Below are 15,140 nucleotides of genomic sequence, written 5' to 3'. Positions count from 1 at the left end.
CTTGCATGGTATGTACTCCAGCTGTAACTTAATTTTTACCCTAGTGAAATTCCATAGTGAATTTTCATAATAGTGTGCTCCCTGCACAGTGTGGGTCTTGATAAACACCTGCTTGGCTAAGGGTATTTTAGGGTGTTAAAAAAAAGTCAGAAAAAGCTGACAAGGCTGTTTTGTTTTCTTTAGGGAGGCTGTGGTTTGTATGCACATATCATTTGCCAGAGGTATTTATTTCACTCAACATTACCAACCTTTTTTTTTAATCTTTTTTTCATGTGTCATAACATGCAAATTTTGTGCCTTTTCCTATAATAGTGAGAATTTTCTTGGAGTGAAAACACAGATAGTCCATATCCAACTACCTAACAGGTTAAAAACATATTGGCTTGGTGATAGTTTTAAGCCATATTAGAAAACTTGGAACTATGAATTTTTCAACAAATATAGTTGTATTCAAAATTTTGTTGTCTCTGGAGCTTCCTGTAATCTGTAACAGGCCAAAAGCAAGATCTACAGAAGAGCCCCTGATTCTGTGGTGTTCTGGGCTGTGGTTCCTTCATTTGCATCAATTCTTTTTTTAAATATATGCCAAATTAATCTTAGTTAAACAGTATTATTCCCATTTATATGTAATCAATCAAATAGCCCAGAAGTTACTTCAGAGTCAGTCTGGGGTTATGTTCTTGTTGTTGAGTTATAAACCCACATATAACAGCAAAAGCAAAGTAGTTACCTCACAATATCCATAGGCTTTGAGTCTTCAGTCTGTGGTACAGTTGGGACTGCCCTGGAGGGGTGGGGGAGACGTTCTTGGATTGCAAACAAGTTGGTATATGAGACTACTTGACAGCTGCACTTTGTGTATGTGAGACTTGTCCTTACCTTGGCATCTTCATTAAAGGCATCAGCAAGATCTTTCTATGCATGGCCCATACTTTACTCTTGTAGGAGTTTGTCATTTGTGTTGCTGCTTGTGAATGTGGCTGTTTCCTTCTCAAGAAGGAAGTGCTGTGAGTTGCCTGCAGACTGGCAGAATTAGGAAAATCATTTCTTTGGATTGCACTTGAAGCAGGCGCTAGAGGGCTTTTGTAACTGTGACATGTAGAAACTTTTGTTTTAATTACAAATTTCTTATGGAAAGCAACTTAGCCAAAAGGAGAGGTTGTAAAAAGGAGAGTGGAAAAACTTGCAACCAGGCTACACATCCCTGTGCTACCCTAGCTTTAACAGTGTTATTGCAGTTTCAGCAGCTGCTTACGTGAAAAAGGTATATTAGAAAATCATCTAATACAATATGAGAAAGGAATTAATGCAAATCATGAGCTAGAAATAAGAAAGAAACATCATGTTACCCATCTGCTCTAAGCAAAGCTCGAGTTAATACTTTTCAAAACCACAGTTTGGTTTTCTGTTCCAGCATTTCAGATTCCAGTATGTGATGGTTTCTCAACCAACTTGGATGCTGCAGTACTTTTTCTGTTGGTTTTAAGAGGTCAAAAGAACTAGTAAGAAAGAGCTGAAAAGATCAGAGACTTCATATGAATATTGGTGAAGTTGTGATTACAGTTTGCCTAGCTCAATCTAGTAAAATCTTTGTCCAAACTTTTAATAATTTTTTCCCTAAGTGAATAGTCTCAGACAGATATTTATTGCTGTGTGCAGTTTTTGGGCTGTCATTCCAGGTCCATAACTAAGAAAACCATAACAACTACTGAAATAATAGTTACATGGATTTGTAGCAGCATTTGAAGTGATGAGTAAACCATTCCAGTATTGTTGGCATTTGGCCACTCTGCTATGTAACAGTGTTTTTAATGAAGTTGTGTTGTAGCAACAGATCTGGATGACATTGGGTAGCTGGTTGCTGCTGACTCTTGGAAATAAACCAGGCTTTTAGCAACACATGTATAATGTCTGAAGGTAAAGTAACCCAAAATAACTGCATCTGCTCTACTGGGAATGTAGTATGGGGCACGTTAAGCCAAAGTCTGATGTAGTGACTTACAAATTTAATCCTTCTGTGAAAGTGTTTCTGTATGGTGAAAATCCATGTACATAGTAGTAAATGCAACACTTGAAATCTGAGAATAAAATAAAGAAGGACTTAGAGAAACTGTATTGCAGATGATTTTAAGCAAAAAAATTGGTTATTTTAAAGGCTTTAAGAATTCTAGTGCTATAGGAAGTGCTTTTGGATGTGTTATTTCAATAGAAGAGCTTTTGGGGGGAAGAGGATGCAGTGGAGATTAAAAACTTCAATTGTTATTCTGAAGAACCAGCAAGGAAAAAAAGACATGAGAAGTAGAAAATGAAACATATTCTAGTGAGAGTAAAACTTGGGTTTGGTTTATTAATGGACTTTTATGTAAAATGGTATTTCTTGGTGACTAATTCATTGAGCATTTGTTATGTAACACAGCCAAGTTAAAAACTCAACAGAGGCTTAGATCAGTACAGCAAAGTAATATCATAAGACAGAGAGATCTTCAGAAGTCTGTAAAAGAAAAGGCAAAAGCCTTGGGCAAGTATTATTTTCTTCTTTCATTGCAGATGACATTTGAGAGTTCACTTTAAAGACAGAAGAATGCAGTCACCTGTATATATGTTAGTGGGTCGTAGAGAGAATTTACTCTCACAGTAGTCTAATGTTGTGCCTTTCCAATGAAGTACTGTGTTAAAAAACACTTTCAAGATGCAAATGGAATTTTGTCATAGTCTAATAAACATTTTTTTAATTTTAAAGATAAAAATACAGACATTACTGTGAAGGATAATGCAGATGATTTCTGCCTTCGAGATACATTAAGCATTGCATCCACGGACTCCTTTGTTTCCACAGCTGAGGTAAGATTCTTAAAGGTTGCTTTTTTAAAGATTCATTGGTCTGTTTCAGCAGAGAACAGAAGAATCCTATTTTTTTTGCTAATCGTTGAAAGCAAAAATGTATTCCTCTTAGGGAGAAAAAAAGAAGCTTTCCAGGCTTAGTAGTAACCAGATTTTTTTTTGTTGCACTGGCAGAGTGTTTCTCCAGCAGTGAAAGTCTCTGGGACTGGGAGTGTGGCTGCCAGAGAGCCTCCTGAATGGTCAGATGGGGAAGCTTCCTCAACAACATAATTCATCTAACTTTCTCTAATATTTTTTGATAAGACCTCAAAGGATACATAAAGAAATAATCTTTGGATAACAGGACATTGTCTGTTAGCTCAAGTCTGCTACAGCTCCCTTGAAGTATTTGAAAAATCTCATATGCAGCGACACACTTATTTGAATGAGGAATATCTCCTGTCGTGGCCTCTCAGGAGCTGAAGGGATCTTGAACAGCACTTTTCTCCAAATAATGTGAAAGGCAATTGGCCTCAATAGGTACATCTTATGATAGATACTGCTCTCATATAGGCACTGCAACTAAGCTACTAAACTCAGGCAGTTGTAAAAAGAGAGAATTGGATACATATTCTTTGAAATTATAATTTTGACTGTTATTATAGGGGTTGGTTTTACATAACACAATTACCTTGATTTAGTAATTCACATTTAAGTTGTGGTGCTCAGCATTTATTCCTAACAAATATTGTATCTACAGAGACTAGTTACTCTTTTCCTGTAATTTGGGCAGGACCACAGTTCAAACTTGCATCAACTCTACCAGCTTGTGAGACCAGGTGTAAACCACTATAGTTTGTACACTCTACATCTTTTTTTCCCCATGAACTTTTTTAGTGTTTCTACAGGTCTGTGAAGATGGGAATAATCCCTTAGCTCATTTGTGTTGCTTGGCTTAAAAAAACCAACAACAAACAAACAGAAACAGGATGTATCACCTCAGTGGAATCATCATCCTATCCTGAAGCTGTATTGTCCCAGTGTTTGCTAAGGAAATGTTTGAGTCAAAATGGGCAATGTAATTATCTTTTTGTATCCTGAAAATGTTCTCCACGTTCTGATACCTTAGAGCCACTGCTGTCAACTCTTTCTTCCAGGACAAAGTTACAAAGATTTTTCTCTTCCTTTCCAACTCTTCTGTCCTTTGCTAATAGAACAAACTCTCCTTTGGGAGAATTTATTGAACAATCTAGTGAAATTCTCAGCTGACAGAAGTCCTGAAGACCAACAAAGAATGTATAACTTGCAGTTTAGTGTTTAAGCCAAAACACCATCAATGTTCTGGATTAAATGAGTCACTAGGCCTGAACTGCAGAGTCAGTTGACTCTCTAGCAGTAGCTACAGGACATCATTGTTTGGTACAGGTAAAATAAAGCTGTGAATTGGTGTTGTCATACAAATATACTGTTACCTTCATTTAACATTTTGTCCATCCTTTGAGGGGAAAAGTGCTTCACATTAATACTGCAAATAATTATGGCAATGAGAAGGTGTAATAACTAGTTCTTAGTGTAGTCAGCCATTAGTAGAGAATAGTTACAGCTTTCATGTAACTGGATTAGAATTGAAATATCAGATTCTTTGATGTTAGACATGATGATGTCAAGTAGCTTCTTGTTTATCTCCTTTTTTTCATTTTTTATTCTTGCACTGGCAAAACAATGGAATGCTTTAATTTAGGCTAAAAGGTCTGAGGCTTTCCAGCTTTGGATTTGTCTCAGCTGAGGACCAAATACGCAATTGTTCTTTTGTCATAACCTTCCTGATTGCAGTTATAATATTAGTAACTGTCCTAAACTCCACATCCTGATACAGATGTTTAGCAAAGTTTTTAAATCTGAAATTCATGTGTGTGTTTATACTGCTGTATGATTTTGCACCAACTGGAATTAGTAATTTCTCCTTCCAGGAAATTAGAACGTAGCAGCATTTTTAGTGGTTGCATCATGCTGCAGGCATCAACTGTGCTGACAGTTATTTGTCTTCCTTCAGCATTGTGTCCTGTCCCAGCGAACAGGACTGTTTTTTATGTGACTCTGGACTCTGGTTTTAGGGAGTGGAAACTGTTTTCATGTTTCAGTGTTGATGCACAGTAAGATCAAATTTAGCTCACTGCCCTCAGGAGAAATAACTGTCATAAACCAAGACACAGATAGATGCTTGAATAGAAATGGATAGGGATGCTGCTCAGGAGGCAGCAAGAATGCCTGCTGTGTTATATGAGGACAAAATACAGGAAGATGGTTTTCAAGGAAAGAGCTGTACAAGACTGGGACAGTTGGCAGCATTTAAATCATGTGCCCTTTTGATGAGCTGTACAGGACAGTAGGAGGATGTTCCAAAACTTCATCTTAGCTATGGCTGATAATCAAGAGGATGCTGAGGATCACACACATCATGACTTCTAACCCATGGTTGTGACTGTCTGAACACCTACAATATGCAGGTGCCTGAAACCTTATAAAGACAGTTTAGATACAATTGCTGTCCCCAAGCCCAGACAGTCTTCTATTCTTAAACACCCTTAGGCTCTCAGAAGCACTGCAAAAGGGATGGTAAACACAACTATTTGCCCTAATAAGTTATTAATACTCTGTACTGTGATAAATAATGGTATTTTCTTCCCCGTCAGAACACCAACTCTGCACTGAAATCTCTAATTTATTCATGTGCTTAAATATTTACATGGACAAAAGCAGGTATTGGCACGTGCTTATATTCTCCCTTTAGCAGGAAAGCCAACTTGGCCAAACAGTTCCTGCAGTTGGCTCAGCTGGAGTGTGTGGTGAAGGCACACTGGGCTCCTACGGCTTCGTGTCTTCATGAACTCTCACATAGCACTTGGCTCTGTGTCCTCAGGGACAGGAAGAACTTCTCAGCATGTATTTATTTGAAAATTTTAATGGAGGTTTAATATGAAGTTACACTTTAATTTGAATTGTTTATAGAATTCTAAAGTATATGTTAACTTTTTATATGTTTCAATTACTTTGAGAATTACTTTTAAAATTGTTTCTGGGGTATGTTTTTATAGCCTAGAAACACAAGGGGTTTGCCCCATGCAGGATATAAAAAGGAAAAAAGTAATTAAAAGAAAAAAGAATTTTTCAAAAAAAATTAGATTCATTTTCTGATCATTAACTAAATGGAATTCTGTGTAAACTTTTTTTTAATCATTAATAATATGATGTAATGTTTGTAGTGGAAATTTTAGCTCCCCATTCTTTTGTGGATTAAATATGATATCCTGTAAGCAAGAGTTCTCTGTATTATTTATGCCCTTTGATTTATTAATCTGGTTTTTATTTTTTCTTTATTTCAAAATGACTACAAGTTCACATTAATTTATATGACAGTCACAGAATTAAAACTGCTGATAATGAAAACCTTTTTGTGAGCCTCTAGTATAACGTCCTGAATATCTGTGTTTCATACAATATGCTTTGGTAACAGCAAATGTATTTATGAGTGAAACAAAAACAGGGGTGGGAGGATGTTACTATTTCTGGTTTCCTAAAGCTTTGCTGGTGCAATCATTCTATGCTCAGTGACCTGACAATTATTTTCTTTAAACAGCTTTGAGACCTACTAGATTTAACTATACAATTTAAGATTAGGAAAATTAAACAGAAAACTAAGTGCCTACATATTGTTAATTAATATTTTGAAACTTGAACCTGTAACTTTCTGGGGTTTGAAGAGTTATGAAATAAGTCTTGCAATGTGTGGTGTATCTGTTCTGTTTACAAGTTGAGTGTTGCCCCTTTTAAGAAGATGCAAGAAAAGATACATCTTTCAGTAGAGTATCAGGAAAATTTTAGTTTCTTTTATCTTTACAAAAATCATGTTAGCAAGCTCTTTAATGAAGTTGAAAACAATTTTGTTTCAGCTTACAGAACACAGAGATGTTCGTAACACGTATGGTCTGGACTCCCTTTGCCATTGCCCCTTGTACGAGGAAGCCATGCACTTGGCAGAAGAGGGCAAAATTTACTCACGAGTGTTAAGGTATTGATTTATGTCTGTTTAATTATTGTCAAGAAAAGTAAGAATGAAAATTAAATATTCTATCTAGAATTCATTTTTTAGAAGTTACTTGTAATAGGTATTTTTTTTAAGAATTAGATGAATATTCTTGTGCTTCTTTTTTTAATAGTCTTTGAAAATTTTTCTATTTTGTGTAGGACAGAAATGTTTGAATGTCTGGGAGACAGTGACTTCCTTGCTAAGCTTCATTGTATTCGACAAGCTTTTCAGGTAAACAGTAAGGAGAGTGCTTTGTCTGTCTTGTTAAGCCTTAACTAAAGTACATGGCATTGAAACAGAATGCATTTTCTGTGCTAGCATTTTATCACTTATTCTGTAGTTAAGTATTTTCTTGTTGCTTTTACATTTCTGTAATTCTGAAATGAGATGTATTTGGAGAGGAGTCCCAGTTTTATGATTAGCTTTGGAACCTTTGCACCAGAGGCTTATTAGGACTTTGCCCACTATACAAGAGGTTATAATTATATGAAATTTGATTGAAGCATTTAAGGTCACTTCGTGTAAGCTGTGGATGAACATGTGTGTATTTTCTGAACCCTTTTCTAGATAATTCTTTCAGAAACAGCAAACAGAATATTCCTGGCTGAAAGTGGAAGAAAAATTTTGTCTGCTTTAATTGTGAGAGCACGAAAGGTAAAAGCCTTTTTTACCTGATGTTTTATTATTTATGTAACTTCTACCAAAATTCACTTTCTAGTGTAAATAACCTATATCTCCTCTTAAGTTTGCTGATACTCAATGCTTTTACTTTACAGAATCCAAAGAAATTTGAAGATGTCTTTGATGAAATGATATATTTTTTGGAACAAACAGATCACTGGGATAATACCGAAATGGAACTTGCTGCTAGAGGAGTGAGTCTGAGTTTCTGAGAAATGCTTTTAGGCTTAACAAGCAAGCCATAGGATCTAAAAATAAAGTTTTACAATTCAGAATTGTGGGAAAGGCAACTCTTTTTTTATTTGTATTGCTGACATATAGAAATGGCATCCACCAGCTTAGTACATTTTTAATGTCTCCTTTAGTGACAAAGTGTCTTTAATGCATGTTAATACAGCATTAGAATATGGTGCACGCTGAATTCCACTGCTGAAAGAAAAACTAGGTTACTTAGATCATGTTCTCATTTAATACAGGTGAAAAATCTGAATTTTTATGATGTTGTTCTCGACTTCATCTTAATGGATTCATTTGAAGATTTAGAAAATCCACCAATATCTATACAGAATGTAGTAAATAATCGCTGGTTAAATTCCTCTTTTAAAGAAACAGTAAGTATTCAGATGTAGTTTTCACACTGATTAATCTGTAGTATGTTACAATATGTAGATGGTGTAATCAATATAACATTGGTGTGAGCATTTGATGGAAGTTTCTTTATATGCTGAAACTGTTCTGGTAATCTGTGCTTTGTGTCCTTAATCTAAAAACAAGAATGTCCTTAATCTAAAAACAAGAATAAATCCAACAACTGCAAGATAAGGACTGTGTATATGTCAGGTTAATAACCTTAAATTTGAAGCAAAGAAACTGCACCATCCATCACTATAAAGTCCAATTTAGCTTCCAATATAAATATGTACCTGAAATATTCCTCAAAAAAATTAAAATGATTGTATTATCAAGTTTTTCATAATAGTAATTTAAAAGCTACAAGTCTGGGCCCAAAACATAGAGTATTATTGAATGCATCAGAGAAATTCACTTGTCCTGCAAAAATTAGTTTTCTCAGAGGAAGCAGAATTTTAGAAGGGGAGTTTCCATTAGCCACATCTTACATATTAGATCCAGGTTTTGATTCATAGACCAGAGATTTAGCAATAAGGCACAAAGTTGCAAGGAATCCAAATTAAATTAATACAGTACAGGCATTGAAATGTTGATTACAATTTATGATTTCTCAGATGTGCCTGTTTATTTGTGAAATAGATCTCACCTCTCTGCTAGAGACAGGCTTCTGCCATGGTCAGCTGGTACAGACACTACTGTAATTTCATCTGTTAACTGCCAGTTTTCCTTTTATTTTTGTGTTTCAATTGAAATACTCCTTCTAGAGAAAAAAAAGGTAACATATATATTTTTGTACTTATGTGGTAATACTGTGCATGTGAATAGTTAATTCTCCTGCAGTACTGAAGGAGAGTCAGATGAGGATAGTTACAAGCTCTGAGAGGAAAAAGCCCAGTACTGATATCAGTATATTGTATTTCACAGGTCCATATTTGGACAAAACTTCTTAGCTGAATCTGAAGCTATTGCAAGAATGTTTTTGCTAAAATGAAAAATGATATTTCAATGTGTTCACATTCCAGTTAATATCTAAAATAGTTATGTCTGAGCACATGCTTTGGTATATTAGAGACTGGTCCTCAGTTAAACCCAGTGAGTGTTTCTAACTGTTGTAACTGTAAAATCAGTCAAGGATGCGAAATTACATTTGAATTAAACTAAATAAAATGTTGCTAAGATAGATCTGAAATAACAAATATGACCTATGTGCAATTTTGGTTATTTGTAGCAGCTGCTGTTTTATAGTTTTAAACTTTGTGTTAACACAAGATTGAAACCAAAGAAAATGCATGTCCCCAGAATATATTTTTTTTTACCGTTAGGCTGTGGCTTCAAGTTGTTGGTCAGTACTGAAGCAGAAGAGACAGCAAATGAAGGTAAGTTGCCCTTCAAATTATGTGGAGCAAAGTCATTGATTGGCTCCTAGGAATTTGAAGTTTAGACAAGAGATTGCCAATTGTAGTTTAGCTCATGGGGCCCTAATACCTGTTTTTTAGCAAAAAGTCTAACTGAAAGATTTTCAGCCTAGTTTAGGTCCAGTCAGTAGTGGTGACTAATTTCCCTGACTTGTCACTCCACACTCACATCTCAGACTTTTGCAGACCAAGGTCATTAAGTTCCTATCTCGCTTGCTTATGCCAGGATTCTCAGCCCCATCTCCCTGCATTATCTCCACGGCTGTATCAAATTCATCCTGCCCCTTTACCTGCCTGACATACCAGCTGCAGGAATTCTGCTGCAGCCACCTTAGCCCCCCTGTGCATCCTGATCCCTCTGTGAAGGGACTCAGTAGAATTCTGTGCCAGCAGCTCCTACTTTCACCACTGGCGGATTTTATTAGACCCAGGAGGGAAGGAAGGGCCCCACCCCTGTAGTAGCCAGTGCAAAGCAGAGCTCAGTTTGCAGCAGGACATCCATAGCCACTGGAAGTGGTTTTGCCCACTGGAGATGAGGAGTCTCTGCTCAAGTGATTGGCACTGACGCCTTCCTCTGGTTCTGAGAACACCTATTTACATGACTGTTTTCTGCCATATTTCATTGTAAAAAAGTTACTTCCCATGGCAGTTGGTGTTTTGTAAAAGGTCCTCCCTCAGCTACTGTTTTGCCTTGAGATTTGAGATGTTGCATCCCTGTGTCAGCATGGTTGGGAATTGTATATGCCAGTTTTATATAAACGTCTAGGTCGAAAATAGATGGTGTAATAACCTATTTTCTTGTCTATTTCAATGCACAACTACCCTATTCTCATTCCTATCTATACTGAAGTCTCAATATTTTTAAGTTTTTAAATGTGTAAGTTTTTATCCCTGGGACAGATTTCATCGGTACTGCCAGAGTCATTCAAAAATGAATGAAGGGAGAGACCACAAGAGGGTTGATGAACTTAAATTTACTTATGGATGTTTTTTATGTTGTTTTTTATGTTTTAATTAATTATTAAATTACATTTTTATTGTTTTATAAATTAATTGATGTTGTAAGTTATACATGTTTGAGTAATAAAATAAACTGTGCATTCATATATGATTTATGCATTTGCACTATGTTACATTTTATGAGTTCCTGTAGGTTGTAAAAGTAGCAACAGAATGGACATTCAAAGATACCTTATATTTTTCTTTAGACTTAAAGATAGATCCTTGTAAGCTTTAACTTTTTTTCTAAAACTGTGCAATTTGCCTATTTTTTTGGAAGTTTCAGATATACCTACTGCATATTTGATCTGTCATATGGGAGTGAGAGTCGTGATCTTTTGGAACTTACTGATCTTAAAGTATTTAAATTACACAGTACCATTGAAGTAAAAACCTTTTCTAAAAAATCATGACACTTGTTTGGTACAGTTGTCCTGTGACTTAATGGGATTCAAGTTACTACATCCCTGATGTAGTGAGTTAGGCTTTTATGAAGACTTAATGTTAAATAATAGAGATTTATACTAAATTTACTGTGTAACTTTTGTCTACAATTTTTACATCACTAGGTGCCTGATGGATTTTTTGCACATTTCTATGCTATATGTGAACATATCAGCCCTGTTTTGGCGTGGGGCTTTTTGGGCCCTAGAAATTCCCTTTATGACTTATGCTGCTTCTTCAAGGTTTGCAACTTTTTTTTAATTACCATTTGTCTCAATTAAAAGAAAAAATCTTCCGGATTAAAATAAATTAGGGTCTTACTTATAAGCATACATTTCCATTTTCCTAAGATTAGGGCTAACAATAAGAAACCATGAAAAATGTTTTCATAATTTTTTTAAGCCTAGAACTGTTTTGCAAAGTCTGTTTTAGTGCACTTCTGTCTCAGCACCAAAATAATACATAAATGGGGGCTTTTAGGGAACATGTAAAAGAAATAGCTGCTAGCATTGCTGACTTTTTTTCCTTCTTGTAACTGAATACAAATTTTTCCTTTTTTTCCCCTACACTAGGATCAAGTGCTTTTCTTCCTTAAAGACATTTTTGATTTTGAAAAGGTGAGATATTCAACTATGGAGAGTCTGGCTGAAGATCTCACACAGTTACTGATCCGACACACAGAACTGTTAATGGCCTATCTTGGAGCAGATTCACTGAGACATGTCGGTGCTTGTGTAAGTGGTCATGGGCATGTCGTGACCAGTGGGCTCTTAGAAGCAAAAGTACAGTAAGCTTAAAATCCATGACAACTGGCAGGGAGTGCACACTGGTGCCCTCCTTTCTACCTTTTTCTCTAATGCCGAAGCTACCATGGCTGTCACTGAGCAAGCAACTGGAAATGCATCATGTCACTAAGTATGGAAAAGGACTCAGGGAGGTTAAATGTATGTCTATGAAAAGAACTGGGCAGCGTATTATTGTATATACCTAAATTAATTTTGCAGCTCAGCTGTTGCTGTGTTTATACTTCATGTATCCCAAAGCTTTTTTCTGTAATATTTGGGTAAAGTTTATTTATGAAATACTGTACTTTTGCACAGATAATTTGTAAGTGAAGCTGATGGAGTTGTTTCCTTTAAAGGCTTATAGTACAAAATGTTCATTGCAGAGTCTCATCGTTAGGTGTCTAGATCTAGAAGGTGTTCTGACTGGGGTATGTGCAGTCTCTGATTCATGTGACACGTGCAACAATCCCACTCACAAAATTGAACTTGTTGCCCCTGCCCTGGAATTACATTTGTGTGTGTATAAGCAGCCATTTTGTACTGAGTGTAATGGACCAGTGCAGGAAATGCAGCAGCACTGTTGGGCAGCAATGACTGCCAGTATGCATTTTTTTACTTTATTTTGTTTTAAAATATCTAAACATCAGTAAGGTGTTTAAAATACATATTTCTATTTAAAAAGCTATGCTAGCTTCACCAATTAATTTAAAACTTTTCCTTGTTCTAAAACTGTTACTACTCTGTATGGTGGTAAATAAACCAATAGCATTATCAGTTCATATGTAGCATTTCAAAATCTATTTTTAAATAAGTATGTATGATAGGATTTATTAATCATGAAACAGAATTGAAAGTGTTTTACAATTAAAAGCAGTCTTCCTTCAGTCTTCCTCCCTTCTCTCTGGGAAGTCAAGTGTCTATTTAAGAAATTCAAGCAATTGTGGCCATCTCTGTGCAGTGTAAAAACTGGGGCTCAGGGTTTGGAACCCTGAACTTCAGGCAGCACAGCACAGTCAGAAGGCATGAAGGAACTCACAATAATGGTCTTTACTGTTCCAGAGGTAGTGATGAGGTATAATCTTTGAATTTCTGTAAACTGAAGCAATGCTTCATAGTTTTAGGCTCTTAAACTAAACTTACATATGCTTTGCCACACGAAGTCAGCCCACAAGAATCTATCCTGTGACAAGAAATGCAGAGTAAGTAATTACAGAGTAATTTCAAATATTCAAATACTTGAGAAGCATGTTGTTAAAATCTAGGATATCAAAACAAACTTTGACAAGAAACCTTTCAGCTTCTGTTGCAAACAGAAACCCAAAGTTATGATATTCAAGAGTAGGGCCTGTGTAATTCATAGATTTTACTGAAGGCAACATTTTGTTCCTTTGTTGTACTCATTTGATAAATATGAAAATGTGTCATATGACTTGTGCGAAATGCCAACTGATTATAATTTATTTAACAAAAAAAAGAAAGTATACTTCTATGTGTAATAAAACAGAAATTCCAAATGCTGCTCTTGGCCTCTTTCCACTGTTGAAGTTGCTGAGCTTGGCACCATGCTCCATGCTGGACTTTTTTTTATTTTCTCTGCAATGTCTTCAATATGGGCATGTGAAGATTTTTTTCACCTATCTTATTTTACTTTTGAGCAGATAAGTATGTTTAAGCTATTTTGGCAGGTATTGCGAGTCTATGAATGAAATGGTATGGAACAGTAAAGGTGTCTTCTTGGGCTCAGAATCAATAGGAGTAGCTGAAAATAGTAACAGGGTAAGTGGCATCTTTCACAGCGAATGTACTGGCTGTAGGTAGCAAAGGAAACTGTGCTGAGGCTTGTCAGGTCTAATAAAATTATATGAAAAAAATTACAACTTAACATTCATAGCAGAGAAACAGAAATGCCCTTTTTCACAGAAGTGTATCAAGATTTTCTTATTATTTACAAAAAGCTCTTGAAGAAAGTCCAACAGCATTGCACATGAGATTATAAATGTTTCCAGATACTTTAAAAGTTGGTGTTCTGTCAAAAATGAGAGGATTTTTTTTAACAAGAGAATGAGAAAGATCTAGTGCAACACCAAGATACTTAGAAAATTGAGAAGAACTTGATAATATCCAACTTAAACATGTGTGTCTGTTAAAATACCAGCGCTTTCATGCACTCATAGAGCTCTGAACAGTCCACAGAGTTGGGCTGGAAATTTAACTGATCTATTTCCCATCCAAAATAAAAAATACAGGATCTGGTTATTGTAAGATACTACCAAATATTTGATTCAGAAACAGTTAAGAAAGGAAGAGAGGGGAAGGGAAAAGAAGAGAGAGGAAGAGGGAAATGTGCACAGATATGTGGGTAGGCTTTTGATCTCCTTTGGCTCTTCTTGGACAAAAAAGACATTTAAATATTCTGTCCTTCCTAAGTCCAGAGACAGAGCTATGACTTTAAATGGAAGGTAACTGTCTCCTTGTAACCCACAACTGGAATCAGTTCTCTTAAAACCTGCACCTGAGCTGGGAGGTGTATACAGAGTATCTCCTGATAACCAGCCATATGGCCTGAGAATTTCAGAAGTGCACTATCTCTGAAAACACAAGTGCCAGAGCTGCACCACAGCAGTGATTGGATAATGCAGTTCTACTCTAGTGAATTCATAAAATCAGAATTTCATTTATAATATCTGAATTTAGATAGTTTTGAATGCCACTTCCCATGCTAATAAGAATAAGCTAAATTTAAAAGCCATGCTCTTCTATACTCATAAGAGCTGAAATGTTGAATGTGTAGGGATTATACAAGAATCAAATATTTATATAATTTGTAATTTAGTTGTAATAATAATCTCACTTTTAATGTCTTCTTAATGATTATTATACTTTACTTTTGTAGTCTTTGATTTCTTTCGAAATGGGCATGTCAAATCAAGTGTCAAGAGTAAGATTATTTGTGACCTTTCTATTGCCTAAATGAAGTGCAGCTGTGTATATGAAATAAAATATTTCAAGTGAAACAACTGTTGCTCATTTAACTATCTAAAACTTGAATTGGCACAATTCTTGAAATTTAATGCAAAATTATTTAATATGGCAAGAGTTTTGATACCAGGTAATCACTTTGAAATTGGAATTTGCTCTCTGAAATAAAAAACAACTTTAACAAAATTTATTATTATATAAATGGAGGGGGGAAACTGAATGGGAACAGCTTTTGGGCTGTTCAGTTTAAACTGATTTTATCAACCTGTTCAATTTTGCTTCTATTAAAAGGTCTGCAGC

General features: G+C 35.5%; 1 protein-coding gene across 3 annotated transcripts in view; it reads left to right on the top strand.

The window, feature by feature from the left end:
* MIGA1 (mitoguardin 1) overlaps positions 1-13,339 on the top strand; it is a 30,273-nt gene extending 16,934 nt beyond the window's left edge. For 2 of the 3 annotated variants that reach the window (XM_071565360.1, XM_071565359.1), the window contains exons 8-16: positions 2,741-2,841; positions 6,771-6,889; positions 7,066-7,138; positions 7,475-7,561; positions 7,684-7,782; positions 8,065-8,199; positions 9,541-9,594; positions 11,202-11,318; positions 11,649-13,339. In XM_071565360.1, the coding sequence (XP_071421461.1) occupies positions 2,741-2,841; positions 6,771-6,889; positions 7,066-7,138; positions 7,475-7,561; positions 7,684-7,782; positions 8,065-8,199; positions 9,541-9,594; positions 11,202-11,318; positions 11,649-11,867 (1,004 nt within the window). In that variant the 3' untranslated portion in view covers positions 11,868-13,339. The remainder of the gene's footprint in view (positions 1-2,740; positions 2,842-6,770; positions 6,890-7,065; positions 7,139-7,474; positions 7,562-7,683; positions 7,783-8,064; positions 8,200-9,540; positions 9,595-11,201; positions 11,319-11,648) is intronic. The other variant, XM_071565361.1, reaches the window with a different exon arrangement.
* Positions 13,340-15,140: the final 1,801 nt, after the last annotated feature.

Source organism: Pithys albifrons, chromosome 10 (genome assembly GCF_047495875.1).
Source record: "Pithys albifrons albifrons isolate INPA30051 chromosome 10, PitAlb_v1, whole genome shotgun sequence".
In the NCBI taxonomy this organism is placed as follows: Eukaryota; Metazoa; Chordata; class Aves; order Passeriformes; family Thamnophilidae; genus Pithys; species Pithys albifrons.
This window is presented reverse-complemented; position numbering and strand designations above follow the sequence as displayed.